General features: G+C 39.9%; 1 protein-coding gene and 1 pseudogene across 1 annotated transcript; both read left to right on the top strand.

Annotated features, from left to right (window-relative positions):
* The first annotated feature begins 2639 nt into the window (after nt 1-2639).
* On the top strand, nt 2640-10174 carry LOC121055534 (annotated as a pseudogene).
* Nucleotides 2728-6651, top strand: LOC102717001 (probable E3 ubiquitin-protein ligase RHB1A). The gene is made up of 7 exons (XM_006661561.3): nt 2728-2810; nt 2989-3082; nt 4210-4345; nt 4867-4996; nt 5083-5220; nt 5747-5856; nt 6133-6651. The coding sequence occupies exons 3-7, from the start codon at nt 4283-4285 to the stop codon at nt 6160-6162; spliced, it is 471 nt and encodes a 156-aa protein (XP_006661624.1). The 5' UTR covers nt 2728-2810; nt 2989-3082; nt 4210-4282; the 3' UTR covers nt 6163-6651.
* Nucleotides 10175-15626: the final 5452 nt, after the last annotated feature.

The raw sequence follows: 15626 nt of genomic DNA on the forward strand, positions 1-15626 counted from the left end.
GTGATGGGGATTGCAGAATCTTCTTTTTATATAGTACTATTTCAGATAAAATAAATTAAGTATTTACCTCGTGTTCTTCTCATTGATGGGATCAAACTGAAATAACGGACACGAATCAAGACTGTAAATCCTTGATTACGATCTAAAGAGAAACCCATATATATGATCAAATTCCACAGCAAAGTAAAATACAAAACAGTAAATGCAGTTGAGTAGGGTAAACAAGTACCGATAAATCCATTTTTTTATGAGCTAGATAAATTAAATGACGTCAAGCTAAAACTACCCTCCTTCCATATAAAAAGTATGCTATTCCAATGGTTCCCAATCGTATACTTTAACCATTAATTACTTTCATAATTCATAATAATGTATTACCACCGCTACGATGTACTGCCTCCATTCCAAAATAAGTGTCTGGTTTTTATCAGTTTTAAACAAATTAGTACTAAGTAAAATAACATCCATGCCCATACTTAACTACCCTGTTGTTGATGAAAATATATGATAATGTTACTCCCCAATAAATATAACAATTGTGTAGCTCACATTTACTTTTTTTTTCTCTAAGTCCAAGGTACTTTCTTCGGTGTCTGATTCATCCATATATCACTGTATATGTCTTATATATATATATATCTAGATTTATTAACACACATAATCTAGACAATATCAGAAAGTTTTATAATGTGGAATGGTGGGAATAATCATTTATTTATGGCAAATTTTTCTAGCTAAAATGATCATTTATTTTAGGACAGAGTAAATAATATCATATGAAACTCTTCCTAAATACGATTACTAGTATGTACTTATATATTATTGGCCTAATAATTAGGCCATGTTCGGCACCCCTCCCGATTCTTTCATTCTCAACGCATATGCTTTTCGAATAGCTAAACGATTTATTTTTTGAGAAAAATTTAATATGAAAGTTGCTTTTAAAATCATATCAATATATTTTTAGGTTTTTTATGACTAATAATTAATTAATTATATGTTAATCTGCTACTACGTTTTCCACACGGATTAATAACCCAACGTCAAACAGGCCTTAGCTAAATATTACAAATAACTGTAAAACTTACTCCTTTCGTTCCTTCACATGTGATATTATTGATAAACACTATTTGCCTCCATTTCTTCTGTAGATGACATCATCGACCAACACCGTTTAAACGATTAAATCTATAATAAACGTTGTTCATCCTCGATGGATTATGGACAGAGGCATAGAGCCTTGCTCTGCAAATTAGAGGTCAGCTTGCGCTTCAGCTCAATTTACCTTTCACTTAAAAAAAGAATCTAAGTAAAAATATAATTAAGAACAAAAATAGAATCACAATGGCAGTAGGATTCCGTTTTTATTCTTTCAAAAAAGAAAGCAAACAAATATTTTTTTTCTAAATAGGACACGAAAATAGAATCACCATAGCGTTAGGATTCCATTTATTTTTTTTCAAAAAAGAAACCAAGCATACATTTTGAATGTTTTTATTTTTCTAAAAAAAACAGACAAACATTTCATCTAAATAGGTCATGAAATTCACGTTCAACTCAAAATTTAGTCCACTGTTCTAAAATTGTATGATATAAAAGGCTTGCACAGAGAGAAAAATGGCTTGCACAGGGATAAGAGGGGAAAGAAGAGAGGGGAACATAAAAAAAAGGAAAAAGGAAATGAAGGAGAAAAGAATAAAAAAGAAAGAGAAAATAAGGAGAAAGGTAAAAGTTTGAAATTAAAGATTCTAAGTAGCTCTCACCGTACACTGTTTAAAATTAAATATTTCTATCGAATAAAAAAAATCAAAATGAGTAGGACACAGGGTTTAGTGAGCCTGTATTCCCTTTGTTGTCGAAAGACCACACATCTTATTTAATTGTTTATGATAAGAAGGGAAACTAATAAGATGTTTTGCATGTTCCTATTTTTTCTAAAAAGAAAGCAAATGTTTCACCTAAATAAGACGTTAAATTCATCTTCAATTCAGATTTTAGTTCACTGCTCAAGAATTGCATAATATATAAGGCTTGCACTAGTGAAACCAGGATAAGAGGGGAAAATGAGAGAGTAAAATAAAAATAGGAAAAGAAAGAAGAAAAGAAGGAGAAAAGAAAGGAAATGAAAAAAAAGAGAAAAAAAAGAGAAAAGAGAATAATAAAAAAGAAAGAGAAAATAAGGAGAAAGGGAAAAAAATAGAAATTAAAGATTCTAAGTAGCCGTCACTGTGCAATGCTTAAAATTAAATATTTGCATCAAATAAAAATATCAAAGTGGGTAAGAATTGAATAACTTGGTTGAAAATGATATACCATGGTTTATCTTTTATACTTTGTTGTCGAAAGACCAGCATATTATTTAATTTATAATATTGAGTCGAAATTAATATTCTCAATTATAAGCTATTTGATGCAACATATGTTACCCAAATTAAATTAACTGTATATCGATCATATTTACCATTATTGACTCGATGCGTAATTTATTTTCAAAACTTATTTTAATTTACACAGTTAAAATTAACCTAACCTGATAAACACACGCACGAATATGTTTTGTAAGTAAATAACGAGGATGTAGCAACACACTCTGACATTATTTCGGCTGTGAGTTAAAAAGGGTGCTCCGGTGGTCGATAATGCAAGCCCACAATCCCCCGGATTTCGGGGAGGGGAAAGTGCACAAAACAACCCCCCCCCCCCCCCCCCCCCCCCCCCACTCACGCCCACGCAAGCCAGCGGCGCCCCGCGCCTCGCCGCCGCCGGCCACGCTTCTCTTCCTCCGCCGCCGTGTCGGATCGTTTCCTCCGGTATCCTTCCCCCTCGCCTAACCCCCACCTCCCTCTCCTGTTCGATCCACCTCTGGGCGTTGCAGTTTTGGTGGTTGCTTTGCTTCCATCGCGTCGGAATTTCCTCTGTTGGTTTCCGTTTCCGGCCGCCGGTGTGGGCTTCTCATGTGGGCGATCTTCTCTTCTCTTCTCTTTCTAGTTGTTGAAGAAGCAGTTCGGGGTGGGGAAGACGGAGGCGGCGGAGGGCTTGTTCGGCGACCCACAGCTCAGCTCCCGAGCGAGCGAGCGAGCTGGTAAGGGTGGCTGCTCGTTTTCCCTTGCTCGTATCAGTTAAAATTTGTAGCTGTTTACTGCTTCCAGCTGAACTGGATCACCCCGCGAAAAGGAAAAAATAATAGGAAAGAATTGGACCATGGCTCACAGTCAGATTAAGTTTGTTTGTGCTGTTGCTCGCTCGGATAGCACTTTACGCCTACTTAGCGCTTGCTTTTTGAGATCGAATTGTGTGGGAAGGATCAGCAGAACAGATTGGATTGCACCACTTTGCATACCCATCTGACTATCTGCATACTTCATTATCGAAGTGGATGTTCTTGCTGCCCGCAGGGCTTCTTTTCCTCTGTACTGATAGCAAGGAAAAAGGATTTTCTAGGAAATAAGAAGTTGTCAGTACCTTGCCACTTTTTTTTTCTGTCAGCGGGATGGTATATTTGCCACAGAGGTTGGTGTTCAATACTCCTTTTCTCTATGCTGTGTGAAACCTTGAAATGCGTAGCTGTTGAGGACTATTTAGCAATGTTCCTTCATAAAATTGATTGCAATGAGAGGATTGCTGTAATCAGAACAGATTTCACTACTTTAAGGTGGTGCTCCATATGACCTTCGCATGCTGCCTCATTGAATTCCATACTAAATCTTCTCCAATACAATGTGGTGTCTTTGTTCAAGCTTTGTCCTCTGTACTCTGTATAATTTTCAATCAGTCAATTGGTTGCACTTTTTTATTCATGGTAATAATATAAGGAATCAGCTTTTGTGGTGTCAATGTAGAGTTTTCTGTCCTCATGCTCTGGCTCCGCCATGTCCCTTTTTTGGGGTAAAAATAATTTGAGCTTCTATAATCTATAGAGATGAATTCCTGTTTTCTACTCTAATTTTCAGTTTCTGATGTTATGCAATAAGTGACGACGGTAAATGGAGTGCCACATTGTTGATATAGCGAGATACTAAAACATCAATTCATCATCATCATAGCCAATTGTCAAGCATAATCCCACCTAGGAAACAATAGTTTCTAAGTTGTATGCACAATTTTATATCTACTGGCTGGTGTTTTTTTTCGTCATCTCGTTTACTGTATAATATACCTTCCAAGCATGATTTCCTTTTTCTTTCTTTGTACCAATTTTGTTCTTTGTAGGCCTATGAGAGATGGAATTTTAGTGCTATCAGCTGCCAGAGGATAGACTGGAGTAACTTATATTAATTATAGAATGGGTGGGTGCTGTTGTTCATCGACAAGATCTGCATCTGTTGGTGCACCAGTTTATATCTATGTATGTAGACAATACATTCTATTGTTTTTCTATGATGTTATTATCTCTTTCTTTTGTCATTTTGTAAATTGCATAAAGATTATCTCAAAGAGTTGTATAGCATCTGTCACTCTTTCCTGTCGAAAGATTCAGTTGAATTAATCAATTCGCAGCAATTTTTGTTCACTTATTTTAGCTGCAAGGTAGAAGGAACCAAATGAACTGCTGTGTGATAATGCTTCTTTTGTTCCTGTACAACCGCTTGTGTAATTTTCTTAGTTCTGTACTTGAGTGTGTGCTAGAAATATTAACTGCAGCAAACGAAAACTGGATGCTAGAAATTCTGTATTTCCTTTATGGTGCCAATGCAACAGAAGGAATACCTTTCTACTGCTAGACATCATGCACTTGTGCTATTTGCTCCATTATAGTTAATGGTAGTGCCACGTACATATCTTGACTTGGTGACGACTTCTTCTATTCATCAGCTTGTTATCTAAGTTAGTTTAAGGATACTGATATTCTTCACTTTGTATTATCAGCATCAACAAAATCCTGCCACGGCGATAGTTGCAGTAGACAAAAATCTGGATACATCCACTCCTGACACTTACAGGGCACCACCTGCACCTTTGCCTTATGATGTTGGTTTGATTTTGGCAGATAACCCTGGTAAAAAATGATTGTACTTATAATGATAAATGATTGTTAACTTTAACGTTGCTGATTGATGCTTAGAGTTTCGCATTCTTATGTAGATCTGGAGAAGTCAGGCATTAAGAGGAAAATTAATGATCATCAGCAGCCCTTAATGATGGATGAGAATGAGTCATTGAAAAAGTGTCTCTCTGAAGATAAGCCTGATGAGGAGGATGTTTGCCCAATCTGTCTTGAAGGTTCTGTTTCTCTTGAGCATTGGATAATTAACTTTCGAATCAAAAGGATCTTAATTAAACTATATTTATTTGGTTGGTAGCTTGGCACACACATGTTTTACTGCTCTTCTCCACTGTTTTAGTTAGGATGTCTGCTCATTTTAGTGGGAAACATAATCTGATATAAGATGCATTCATTTGAGTGCAATGGAAAATAGTTAGGAAACAATGATGAATCCCTAAAAGGAATACCTGGAGGCTTGATTCTGTCGGTGCTATGGGCCTAGTATTCTTGTTTTCTGCATTAGATCGGATATGCGTGCAGCCTGTAGTCATGTAAACTGATTTCTCTTCACGTATGTTGTCTTAAGCAACTCACTGGATTGTAAATAAATCTGAAATAGTGGAGGTTTTTATGAATTTTTCTGTAAATTTCTTGCTGAATTTTCTGATGTACACATGCTGTTATTATTCTCCACCAATACATTGACTTATCACTTCAATTTCAGTTAAATTCCAGTAATAATGTTTCTTTGTTCTTCACCAGAATATGATGAAGAAAATCCCAGCTCTATAACTAAATGCCAACATCATTTTCATCTTTGCTGCATACTTGATTGGATGGAGCGGAGTGAAACTTGCCCAGTTTGTGACCAGGTTAGTTCACCGAAACTAATTTATGTCAGTCTAACCACTTCTCTACTTTTTTTATTTCCTGTATGAATTATATATGTTTCTGTTTTCTTGATGATAATCCACTTGTTATCTTACTCGTCGAAACTGTGATGTTTGAGATTGCTGCTGATCAGTTACTAATTATTTTATACATTTCTGTTAATCTAAAGCCCTAAGTTGACCACGTCCATCTTTCAAACAAATTAGTTGAGGAATACATGAACTTTTTTGCTGTAAGCTCACTATACCTTCTTGCAGATAACCTCGATCGATTCAATGTATGAATAGCCTTGATGACCCTGGTGGATCCTCTCTTGAAGCTCATGGCTGTTCAGTCGGTTTGAAAGAAGTCCTTTGATGGGGAAGCACAATGAACAACTACTATGCTCTTGACATTGCTTTGGTCTTTTTTGGTGGAAGGATTGAACTAAGGAGACAAAAGACATGAAATGTGTTGAAATCAACACTTTTTTTTGTAACTTTTGTGTCAATATTTGGCTATTTACAGCACTTAGCAACAGGAGGATTAGGAAAATGCTTTGGTTGCAATATTTTTACCAGTCACAGGTTCATTCAGTCGAAGTCCAAACCTTTGAAATCAACTCTTTTGAACTTAGGACGTCTATTACTTCACTTTCAATCCAGCTAGTGCCTGTGTATACCATACATAACATAGGTGACAAGGAAAAAATGATCGTAGTTACTAGTGTAGGCTTCATTTGTATACTCCTAGTTGGACAAGCTCCTGAATACATGCCCTTCCTAGTTCTATAGACAGTTAAACATTTCACATGGAATTTTTTTTTGCTCTAATTATGAAATGGATATTTTTTTTCCTTGCCATTAGAAGGCCCTAGCGGCAAAGGTATCCTTTTGGCAGAATCAGCTTCGTGGCCTTTCATTTTCGACAGTGAACAATTTACTTCTAAATGTGACATGTTTCTTACTCCCACCATCCAAAAAATACAAGGACATGTCTAGTCATACCTCCTATCCTTTTAGTTTTGGATCGAGGACGTGCTTCTCTAGTACATAGTTCATAGCTGAGAAATCTGTATTTTCTTTTGTTCCTTCCGTTTCAATTATGTTTGGTGTCTGTTCAGTAAAAAAAATACAGTTGGATGTTCCAGTGTAAATATCTAGGTTTTATGTGTATGATCATATTTTTTATGACTTTAAAAAACATTACCAATAATTTACTTACCTTTTTGTGTGTTTATTGGAGTTATGTAGTCTTATCTTTTTGCTTCTGCTTATATAAGCTAAAATTTAAATTTTCAACGTTACATTTAGAGTCTTTTCTACATTGGAGTCTTTTCTACTTACGTGCATCGGTCTAAGCTGCATATGGTCATGTGCATTATTTAGGAAAAAAACATCAGTTATAAACAAAATACTACCATTAAATCCAAATGATATTTTTCTATACCATCGTAAAATTCAAATGACCATGGTAGCAATTACTTGTTCGTTACTCCTCCAAGAATCCAAGACATATCATTGGTACCTTGCCAACGCTCATATCCTTTGTGATTCATTCTCAGTTCCAAACTTGGTACCAAGTTTTCACTGGATAGTGGATACTAGACCTAGCATTTAGGTATCAAAACTTGTTACTTGAGTATTTGGTATGATACCCACATGTATCATGATACATATAAGTATGAGATCTGATACCCATGAGTATCAGGCATGATGATGCAAAGGTATCAACTTAGTACGTAGGTATTAGATATATTATTTGATACCTCGAGATATTGTTGTTATATATTTGATGTATAATCAATGTAAACATGTAAATGTATACTAGTGATGTGATTTTGAAGAAAAAAGACATAATTTAACCTAGTAAAAGATACTAAACTTGTCTTATTTGTTACTCTTTATTTGGCTAGCCTATCAATTAAACGGTATGTACATAAACTTCTAGCTGTGTCTACTCACCAGGGCCTGTAAATGTGCCTAGAGCCAAAAGAAGACCAATATCATCCCAACAGCTTATCTAAATTTGATCTACTATATCTTAGTTTGGATAATCATCTAAAACAGTTTTATCCTCTATATGTTTGTGTGCTTCAACAGATCATCCATATTAGAGCATCTATATTTTAGTCTATTATATTTTATTGATACATGTAACTACCATTTATTCGTTTTATATTTTATAGTGGCCAAAGTGAGGACAATTGAGTTTTAGACGATGGAGAGAGCCTGATATAGAGGACATCTAAAAATAGAGAATGGAATAGATGTTCTATTGGAACATTATTTTTACCCTTCATCCTCTATTTGATGGGATAAAAAAACTGTTGGGGATGCTTTAACTTAGTTCAATGATGACCCTTAATCTAGCTACAACAAAGGTGAGTGAAGACTGAGCGTAACTATCAATATTACCTTATAGAAGGATAAGGGTGTGTGTAATTATTATTACGCGGTGGTTTAATTTTATACTTCCTCCATGTATAAATATATGGTGTTGGTTAGTTGAAAGTAAAAAAAAAAGTGGGAGTATACGATGATCCTCTCGTTAGGACGAGATGCCGTCGTGTAGTTTTTTTCTTAAAAAATCTCATAAAAGTCTATTAAAAACAGCGTGATAAAATTATCACACGTAAGCGCAGTGTATACCTCGTCCTAACACGTCAATGCATCCCAATACGAATCCGATTCGCTTCGTCAAATCCAACATTTGTATAAAAAACGACTTCGAGTCCGAGTCGGTAGATCGGTGCCGTCCCTGACTGTAAAACCGACTACGTGTCTGCTTCGGAGCCGTCCGATCCAAATAAATCCGCAACGCAGCCTCCCACACAAAAAAATTCAAACCAGAGCAAAAATTATTCCGCACGACTCGCCGTCGCCGACGAATCCAAGGACCGATCACAGTCGCACATCGCTGAATCAACGGCCGAGATGAGCTCCGACGAGACGACAATAACCCGCCACTCCTCGCCGGCGCCGGAGGAGGAGTGGAAGCCGGAGATGGACGACATGCCGCTCAACGACGACGTCGTCCGAGAGATCCTCCTCCGCGTGGGGCCGCTCCCCAGCGCGCTCGTCCGCTCCGCCGCCTCGTCGGCGAGCCGGGCTTCGTCGAGCACTACCGCGCCGCCCAGCACGGGAAGCCGCCGCTGCTGGGGTTCTTCGTCAACACGGCCGGCCGGGAGCCGCTGTTCCGGTCCATCATGGACGCCCCCAACCACGTCCCGCCCGAGCGCTTCGCGCTCCGCCTCGACGGCGACACCGAGAAGGGAGGCAACTGGTACTACCACGGCTGCCGCCACGGCCGCCTCCTCCTCGTCAACTGGAAGAGCGGCCTCGGCTGCCGCCAGATCCTGGTCTGGGAGCCCACCTCCAACAACCTCCGCCGCATCTCCCCGCCGCCGCAGCTGCAAGCCGACCTAAAGCGGGTCTTCTTCCAGGGCACGGTGGTCTGCGCCGCGGGCGACAAGGACGGCGCCGGCCACGCCCACGTGCACGGCGCCGCCTGCCACTCCGCCCCCTTCAAGCCCGTCCTCGTGGGCACCGACCGGTTCCGCGCCTTCGCCTTCGCCTTCGTCTACTCGTCGGACACCGGCGAGTGGTGGGGAGACGCCGCCGCCGGCACCGAACTAGCCCCGCTGGAGTGCATCTCCATCGGCAGCCGATGCGTCCAGATCGGGAGCTCGCTCTACTGGATGGTCTTCGGCTACGACAATGGCGTGCTCGAGTTCGATCTCGAAACCCAGAGCATGTCCGTGGTGGAGGTGCCGGAGTACATCCACGAGGATCACGACGGCCTCTACCCGATCGCCCTGCGCGACGGGACCGAGCTCGGGCTGATCGTCATGGCCGGCTGCCGCGCGCAGGTGTGGCGGCCGACGGCGACGGCGACGGCGTCGCCGGCTGGGCGCCGGCCGAGGCCATGTGCCTGGACACCATGCTTTCTCTGGAACCGGCGGAGCGCGTCGACCCCACCAAGGTGCTGGGGTTCTCGCAGGACGACAACGCGCTGTTCGTGGCGTCGTGCAGCCGCCTGTTCGTCGTCCACCTCGACTCCATGGCCTGCAGGCAGATCTGCGGCATGGACGAATTCTCGGTCGCCCCCGACTCCCGCCAGATTTATGCGGTGTATCCGTTTGCTGGGTTTTTGTGATCGATCGATGCGGCTGGTTCAGGATGGCCGGTGTAACAGCAATAATCTCGGTTCGGTTCAGTTCATAGTTAGTTTATGGAATTAATGCCTTTTCGTATCCTTGTGGTTTTGGTTCAAATTGTATCATCTCTTCTGTGGCTGCTTGGTGACGTACACGTACTGAACGGACAGCGTTTTGTCTTCTCGAATGCATGGGGTGATTCTTTGCCTTTTTTTAGGGACAACATATTTACAAATAAAAAATAATTAATGAATAAAAATTTTATATAAGTATTCGCAGCGATCTAAAAATTGAAAATAAACTAATAGTAAAACTTTAAAATTTACATAAATTTATGGTTGGAAATTTAAACTTTTAGCTTATAAGTATAGATAGAAATAAAAAGATGGAGCTACGTAACTTGTTTTTGTTTTGCGGTATCAAAGTTACAAGCTTTTGAGTGATTTTTTTTCACTCTAAGATTCAAACAATTATATCATTATTTTGATACTGGAGGGTACTAACAATAAACCCATGCAACAATGGAATGCTGAGTTGGTAAAAATATGAGACGAATGGGTGCTTATAATAAAAAAAAAAGTCAATGGTGGCACCGACAGCGAGCATCTGCAAGAAGCTGGAAGACATGAGGGGAGAGCAGCAAGAACAGAACTGAACACAAGAATCCGATGAAAATGGACATTTTGGAACACTGAGAATACATGCACAGTATCTACTCTCATTGCTGATACTTTCATACGTGTTCTCTTGCAGTTAATATACGCTACCTTGGAGGTTAATCTTGAACAAAGTGAATTTTACTATTTTTAAAATGATACTGAAAAAATATACTATTCTAGCCTAAAACTTCACTGCACCAAAAATTTACATCGTAAATTATCATTTCGCCAAACATAAGTCAAACCAATTATCCATGCTGTATATATATTTTATTAGTGATCAACCCGTGGTAAGTCACGTGTCATACGACGGTAAGCCTACAATTAAATGTAATGGAATATATTGAGAAGTACAGATCTATGGTATTTATGAGTCTAAAAAACAGAACACAAAAAAGGATTGAAAAACATTTTAAAAAACACAAAGACTACGGTACGGTAAGGTCTCCCGTCCAAGACAGCATTCATTAATGACGACCGTTACAGCGAGCAACTCGGCCATCAAATCATATGCTACTGTCCTGTCCAGTACAACCTGGGCCGCGTTAGCCCAAGGGGTGTATGTTAACTTATCCCAGAAAACGTAGTAATAGATTAGTATATAATTAATTAATTATTAATTATTTAAAAAATATAGAGTATATTAATATGATTTTTTAAAACAACTTTCCTATAGAATTTTTTTGCAAAATATACATCGTTTAGTAGTTCGGGAAGCGTGCGCGTGGAAAACGAGGGAGGTAAGTTAACTTATACCCCTGGGCGAACGCGGCCCTGGTATCATGTGGTATTTGCACCCTTCGAACTGTTCTTGTCACGCAAAGCTATGATGCTAGATGATACCAACTGGTAACATTTGGTATCACATGATACCCGTTGGTATCATCTGGTATTTGGTATAATACCACTAGTATCATCTGGTACTAGCTACGCGAGGTGAAGTAAGGCGCATCGGAGTAGGCGTACGACATACGGTGACGAGAGTGCGACATGTAAGGTGACGCACAGCGTGACGACGTGTAGAGGTGGGTGGAACGGACGGAGGCGGGCAAACATGGTTTTTCCTCCGTTCTTTTCACGTATACATCTGAACGGAATACCATACTGTAATAATTCTTTAAATTAATTCACTAAAAGACAAGATTCCAACAAAATAGTTTAATTGGTTTCTTCCACCGATATGTTGTTTTTACTCTATCCGATAATGCTAACATATATCAGGTGTATTTAAAGTCCAAAGATGTTTTTAAGAATTTCAATCTACTTTGGGCTTGTTTGGTTTACAAGGAAAAGTGATGGAATAAGAATATATACACACATTAATTTATAGAAATTTTTTCAAACGAATTGAGTAGACATAAAATTTTCTATATTTTCTCGCTACAACTAACTCATAGGAAATGGAAGTTTCATTTAATTTTTCCACACTTTATTTCTACGAACCATAGGAATTAATTCTTGGAAATCCAAATCGTTTCGTTTTCCTCCGAACCAAATAAGCCCTTGAAATCGATCAACGCTTGAAGTTAGGATACTTTTGGAGGTGGTTAGAAGATGCCAAAGCCACGGCCGCCTATCACCGTTCGTATGTCGGCACTCATGACAAAATCAGGTTTATCCGCTTTAGCCGTAGTCTGATCCAACGATCCAGTGCCACCATATTTGAAATGTTTGCGAGGCTGTGCAGCAGCAAGTCCCAGCAACACACTGTCCTGCATAAGAGCAATGGTTGCAGCGTGTTGTAGAGTAGAGGGCAACTGCACAGCAACCAATCCCCCCACGACAAACCGTGTGACAAGCATCATACCACCCACTGTTGGATCAAACACCCGTATCTTGTATACCAGTGCATCAAATTGTTGCTTGTATTCCTTGACTGGACCTGTCTGTTGCAACAACTGCAAGGCAGTCAGTCAGTCAGTCATCTTCTCCCTTTCAGCCACTCCCTCAAATTCAGCAGCCACAGCTTGCGTGAACAAAGGTGATGTGCGCACATCACCCACCAACTTCAAAGAGTGAAACCAGTGGGCTGCATTCCTCGACATATGTAACACAGCAGCGGAGAAAACCTTGAAATTGTCAGGAATTTGATACATGGTGGAATAAGTCTCACACATATCCAGCCAAATGCGTACATCCGAACCCTCAAAACGGGGAAAATCCATCTTCGGCAACGGCAAATTTTTGCCCCCTCCTCGACTGGACTCCCCTAACTCCCATGCATGCAAATCCACTGGAACAACTTGTGGAAAACTACCAGAACTAACCAATGAAATGCCCGATGGAGACCCGAGAATACCTGCTTGATCAGCCGCACATGGCGCCCGCCCAGATTGCTTCATACTGCGTGCCATGTCGCTTTGCTCTTGCTGAACTTTGCCCACTGAATCCAGACTAGATAAATATTAAGAGGACTCTTACGCCTAGATAAAAATCTATCATGGGCAGCAAAGTTGTTTTTTTATTTGTATTTGCCTTTTACTTAAAATTTTCAATTTCATTAAGAAAAACGAAATAGAAAAATGGAAAATGAAAATGGATAGAATTCCTTTTTTTTTCTTCAAATCCAAAAACTTTCTCCTTTTTTATACATAGGTCGTCGATTCGGCATTGGATAAAAAAGGGCACGGGTGCCCCTTCTAGTAAATAGTTCAAACCATTTTATCGATATGAGTGTTCTATATCAGATAAATTCTACATTAGCTATTTCCTGTTTAAAGCATTTCGGTACTAATACTAATATAGTTGTAGAAAGAGTACCCCTTTTACCTAGACTTCAAGCAGTTTAGCTTTAACCGTGTTAATGGTCTCGTCTGATTCCTCTTTACCGAAGAAGCCTGTGCTCAAAATAATCGAGCACGGGCTTTTCTGGTCAAAACGTATCTTGTCTTTATCACTTTATCATGAGTTCTTTTCCTTGGTTAACAATACTTGTTGTTTTGCCGATATTTGCGGGTTCATTAATTTTCTTTTTAGCGAAATTGTAGCTTCGGAATCTCGCTTAATTGAATCTCCTGCTCCGGGTATAATTTCCAGGCATTCTGTATATGAACCCCTTCAAACGGGGCTTATTGCTATCGATTCGATGATCCCCATAGGGCGCGGTCAGCGAGAGTTAATTATTGGGGACAGACAAACAGGCAAAACAGCAGTAGCTACAGATACAATTCTCAATCAAAAAGGGCAAGATGTAATATGTGTTTATGTAGCTATCGGTCAAAGAGCATCCTCCGTAGCTCAAGTCGTAACTACTTTCCATGACGAGGGGGCCATGGAATACACAATTGTAGTAGCTGAAATGGCGGATTCTCCTGCTACATTACCATACCTCGCTCCTTATACGGGAGCAGCCCTGGCTGAGTATTTTATGTACCGCGAACGACATACTTTAATAATTTATGATGATCTCTCCAAACAGGCACAAGCTTATCGCCAAATGTCCCTTCTATTAAGAAGACCCCCCGGCCGCGAAGCTTACCCAGGGGATGTTTTTTATTTGCATTCACGCCTTTTAGAAAGAGCCGCTAAATTAAATTCTCTTTTAGGGGAAGGAAGTATGACCGCTTTACCAATAGTTGAGACTCAATCTGGAGACGTTTCCGCCTATATTCCTACTAATGTAATCTCCATTAAACCCATATTCTATCATATGAATGAAATATAGGTCGAAAAAGGGAATAAACAAGTTTAATTTCCATCCTCAACGGAGGACTCGAGATGATCAATCCTGAAATGATAAGAGAAGAATCGACTCTTCTCCAACAAATAAACTATCAACCTCCAAATTAGATTAGCAATCTATTTTTCCGTAACATTTTTCCGTAACAAAACTAATTAACTATTAACTAAATAAACTATTCCAATGAAAAGAAAGTTTTTTGGTAGTTATAGAATTCTTGTATTTCTTTGACTCGAATACACCTTCGTGGAAACTTCACCCAACTAGCCTCCATGGTGTTCCACTTTCGAGTCCAACTCATGATACGAGACATCAGCAACTCTAACTTCTCAAGCAGCTTCACCTCCATTGATTCCATGGCCCGACGAAGCGGAGTGCTGAGCTTAGATGGAGCCGTGATGAATCCTCCTTCGAATCTGTTAAATATGTGATTTGAATTTTAACTGGAATTATATTCGGATTAGTTTCCTAGTAGGTTTCTCCCAGTTGTTTCCTACTAGGAGTTAGCTTAGTTTCCTAATAGGATTCTTTCGCCTTATCCTATTAGGACTCTTAGTTTTTCCCCTTATATATACTCTTGTAGTCTGCACGGGAAGAGGCGAGTTCTCATCGTTTCCCCTGCGTTATAATCATATCCTTATAGTGCAATTTGCCGGTTGGCGCCCGTGGTTTTTCCCGTAAGGGTTTTCCACGTTAAATTCGTGTCTCGTTTGTGCTTTTGTTTCTAACAAGTGGTATCAGAGCCGTGAAGATTAATCTACGCTACGCTGCTGCCGCTGACCGGACTTTTCCGGCGATTTGCGGAATCGCCGTTCTGTCGAGATCAGGTCGGAGTCGGCGGCGACTCCGACTCGACGTCGCGTTCGCACAGAAGAAAAAGAAAGGAGCAGGCGCGCGCACGCGGGAGGAAAATTGATCGTTCCAAGGACAAGCCATCAGATCGTGCCGTCCAATCCGCGCTACTGTAGCAGCTACAGTGCAACTACAGTAACAGTATCGTTTTTCTTTCCAGATTTAATTGCTACATTTACCCGATCTTGTGTACCCAAAAGTTATCAGATCATCTATTGTGCATCGTTTCGAGCACTGAAGTTTCGCGTATCTGCTTGGGTTCAACATATTAATACCAACAGATTCAGGATTTATTCTCAATGGCGAGTTTAAAGTATGATCTACCTCTTTTGGACCGAGACACAAGATTCTCATTGTGGCAAGTGAAGATGCGTGCAATTCTTGCACAGCAAGATCTGGATGATGTGCTTGATGGATTCAACA

Source organism: Oryza brachyantha, chromosome 10 (assembly GCF_000231095.2).
Source record: "Oryza brachyantha chromosome 10, ObraRS2, whole genome shotgun sequence".
Classification (NCBI taxonomy): domain Eukaryota; kingdom Viridiplantae; phylum Streptophyta; class Magnoliopsida; order Poales; family Poaceae; genus Oryza; species Oryza brachyantha.

Excerpts from the sequence above, each read along its gene's own strand:
- LOC102717001 (XM_006661561.3), top strand. The coding sequence starts at position 4,283 with ATGGGTGGGTGCTGTTGTTCATCGACAAGATCTGCATCTGTTGGTGCA. Across the intron at positions 4,346-4,866 it reads GTGCACCAGTTTATATCTAT|CATCAACAAAATCCTGCCAC; the intron begins GTATGTAGACAA and ends TTGTATTATCAG. Across the intron at positions 5,857-6,132 it reads CTTGCCCAGTTTGTGACCAG|ATAACCTCGATCGATTCAAT; the intron begins GTTAGTTCACCG and ends ACCTTCTTGCAG.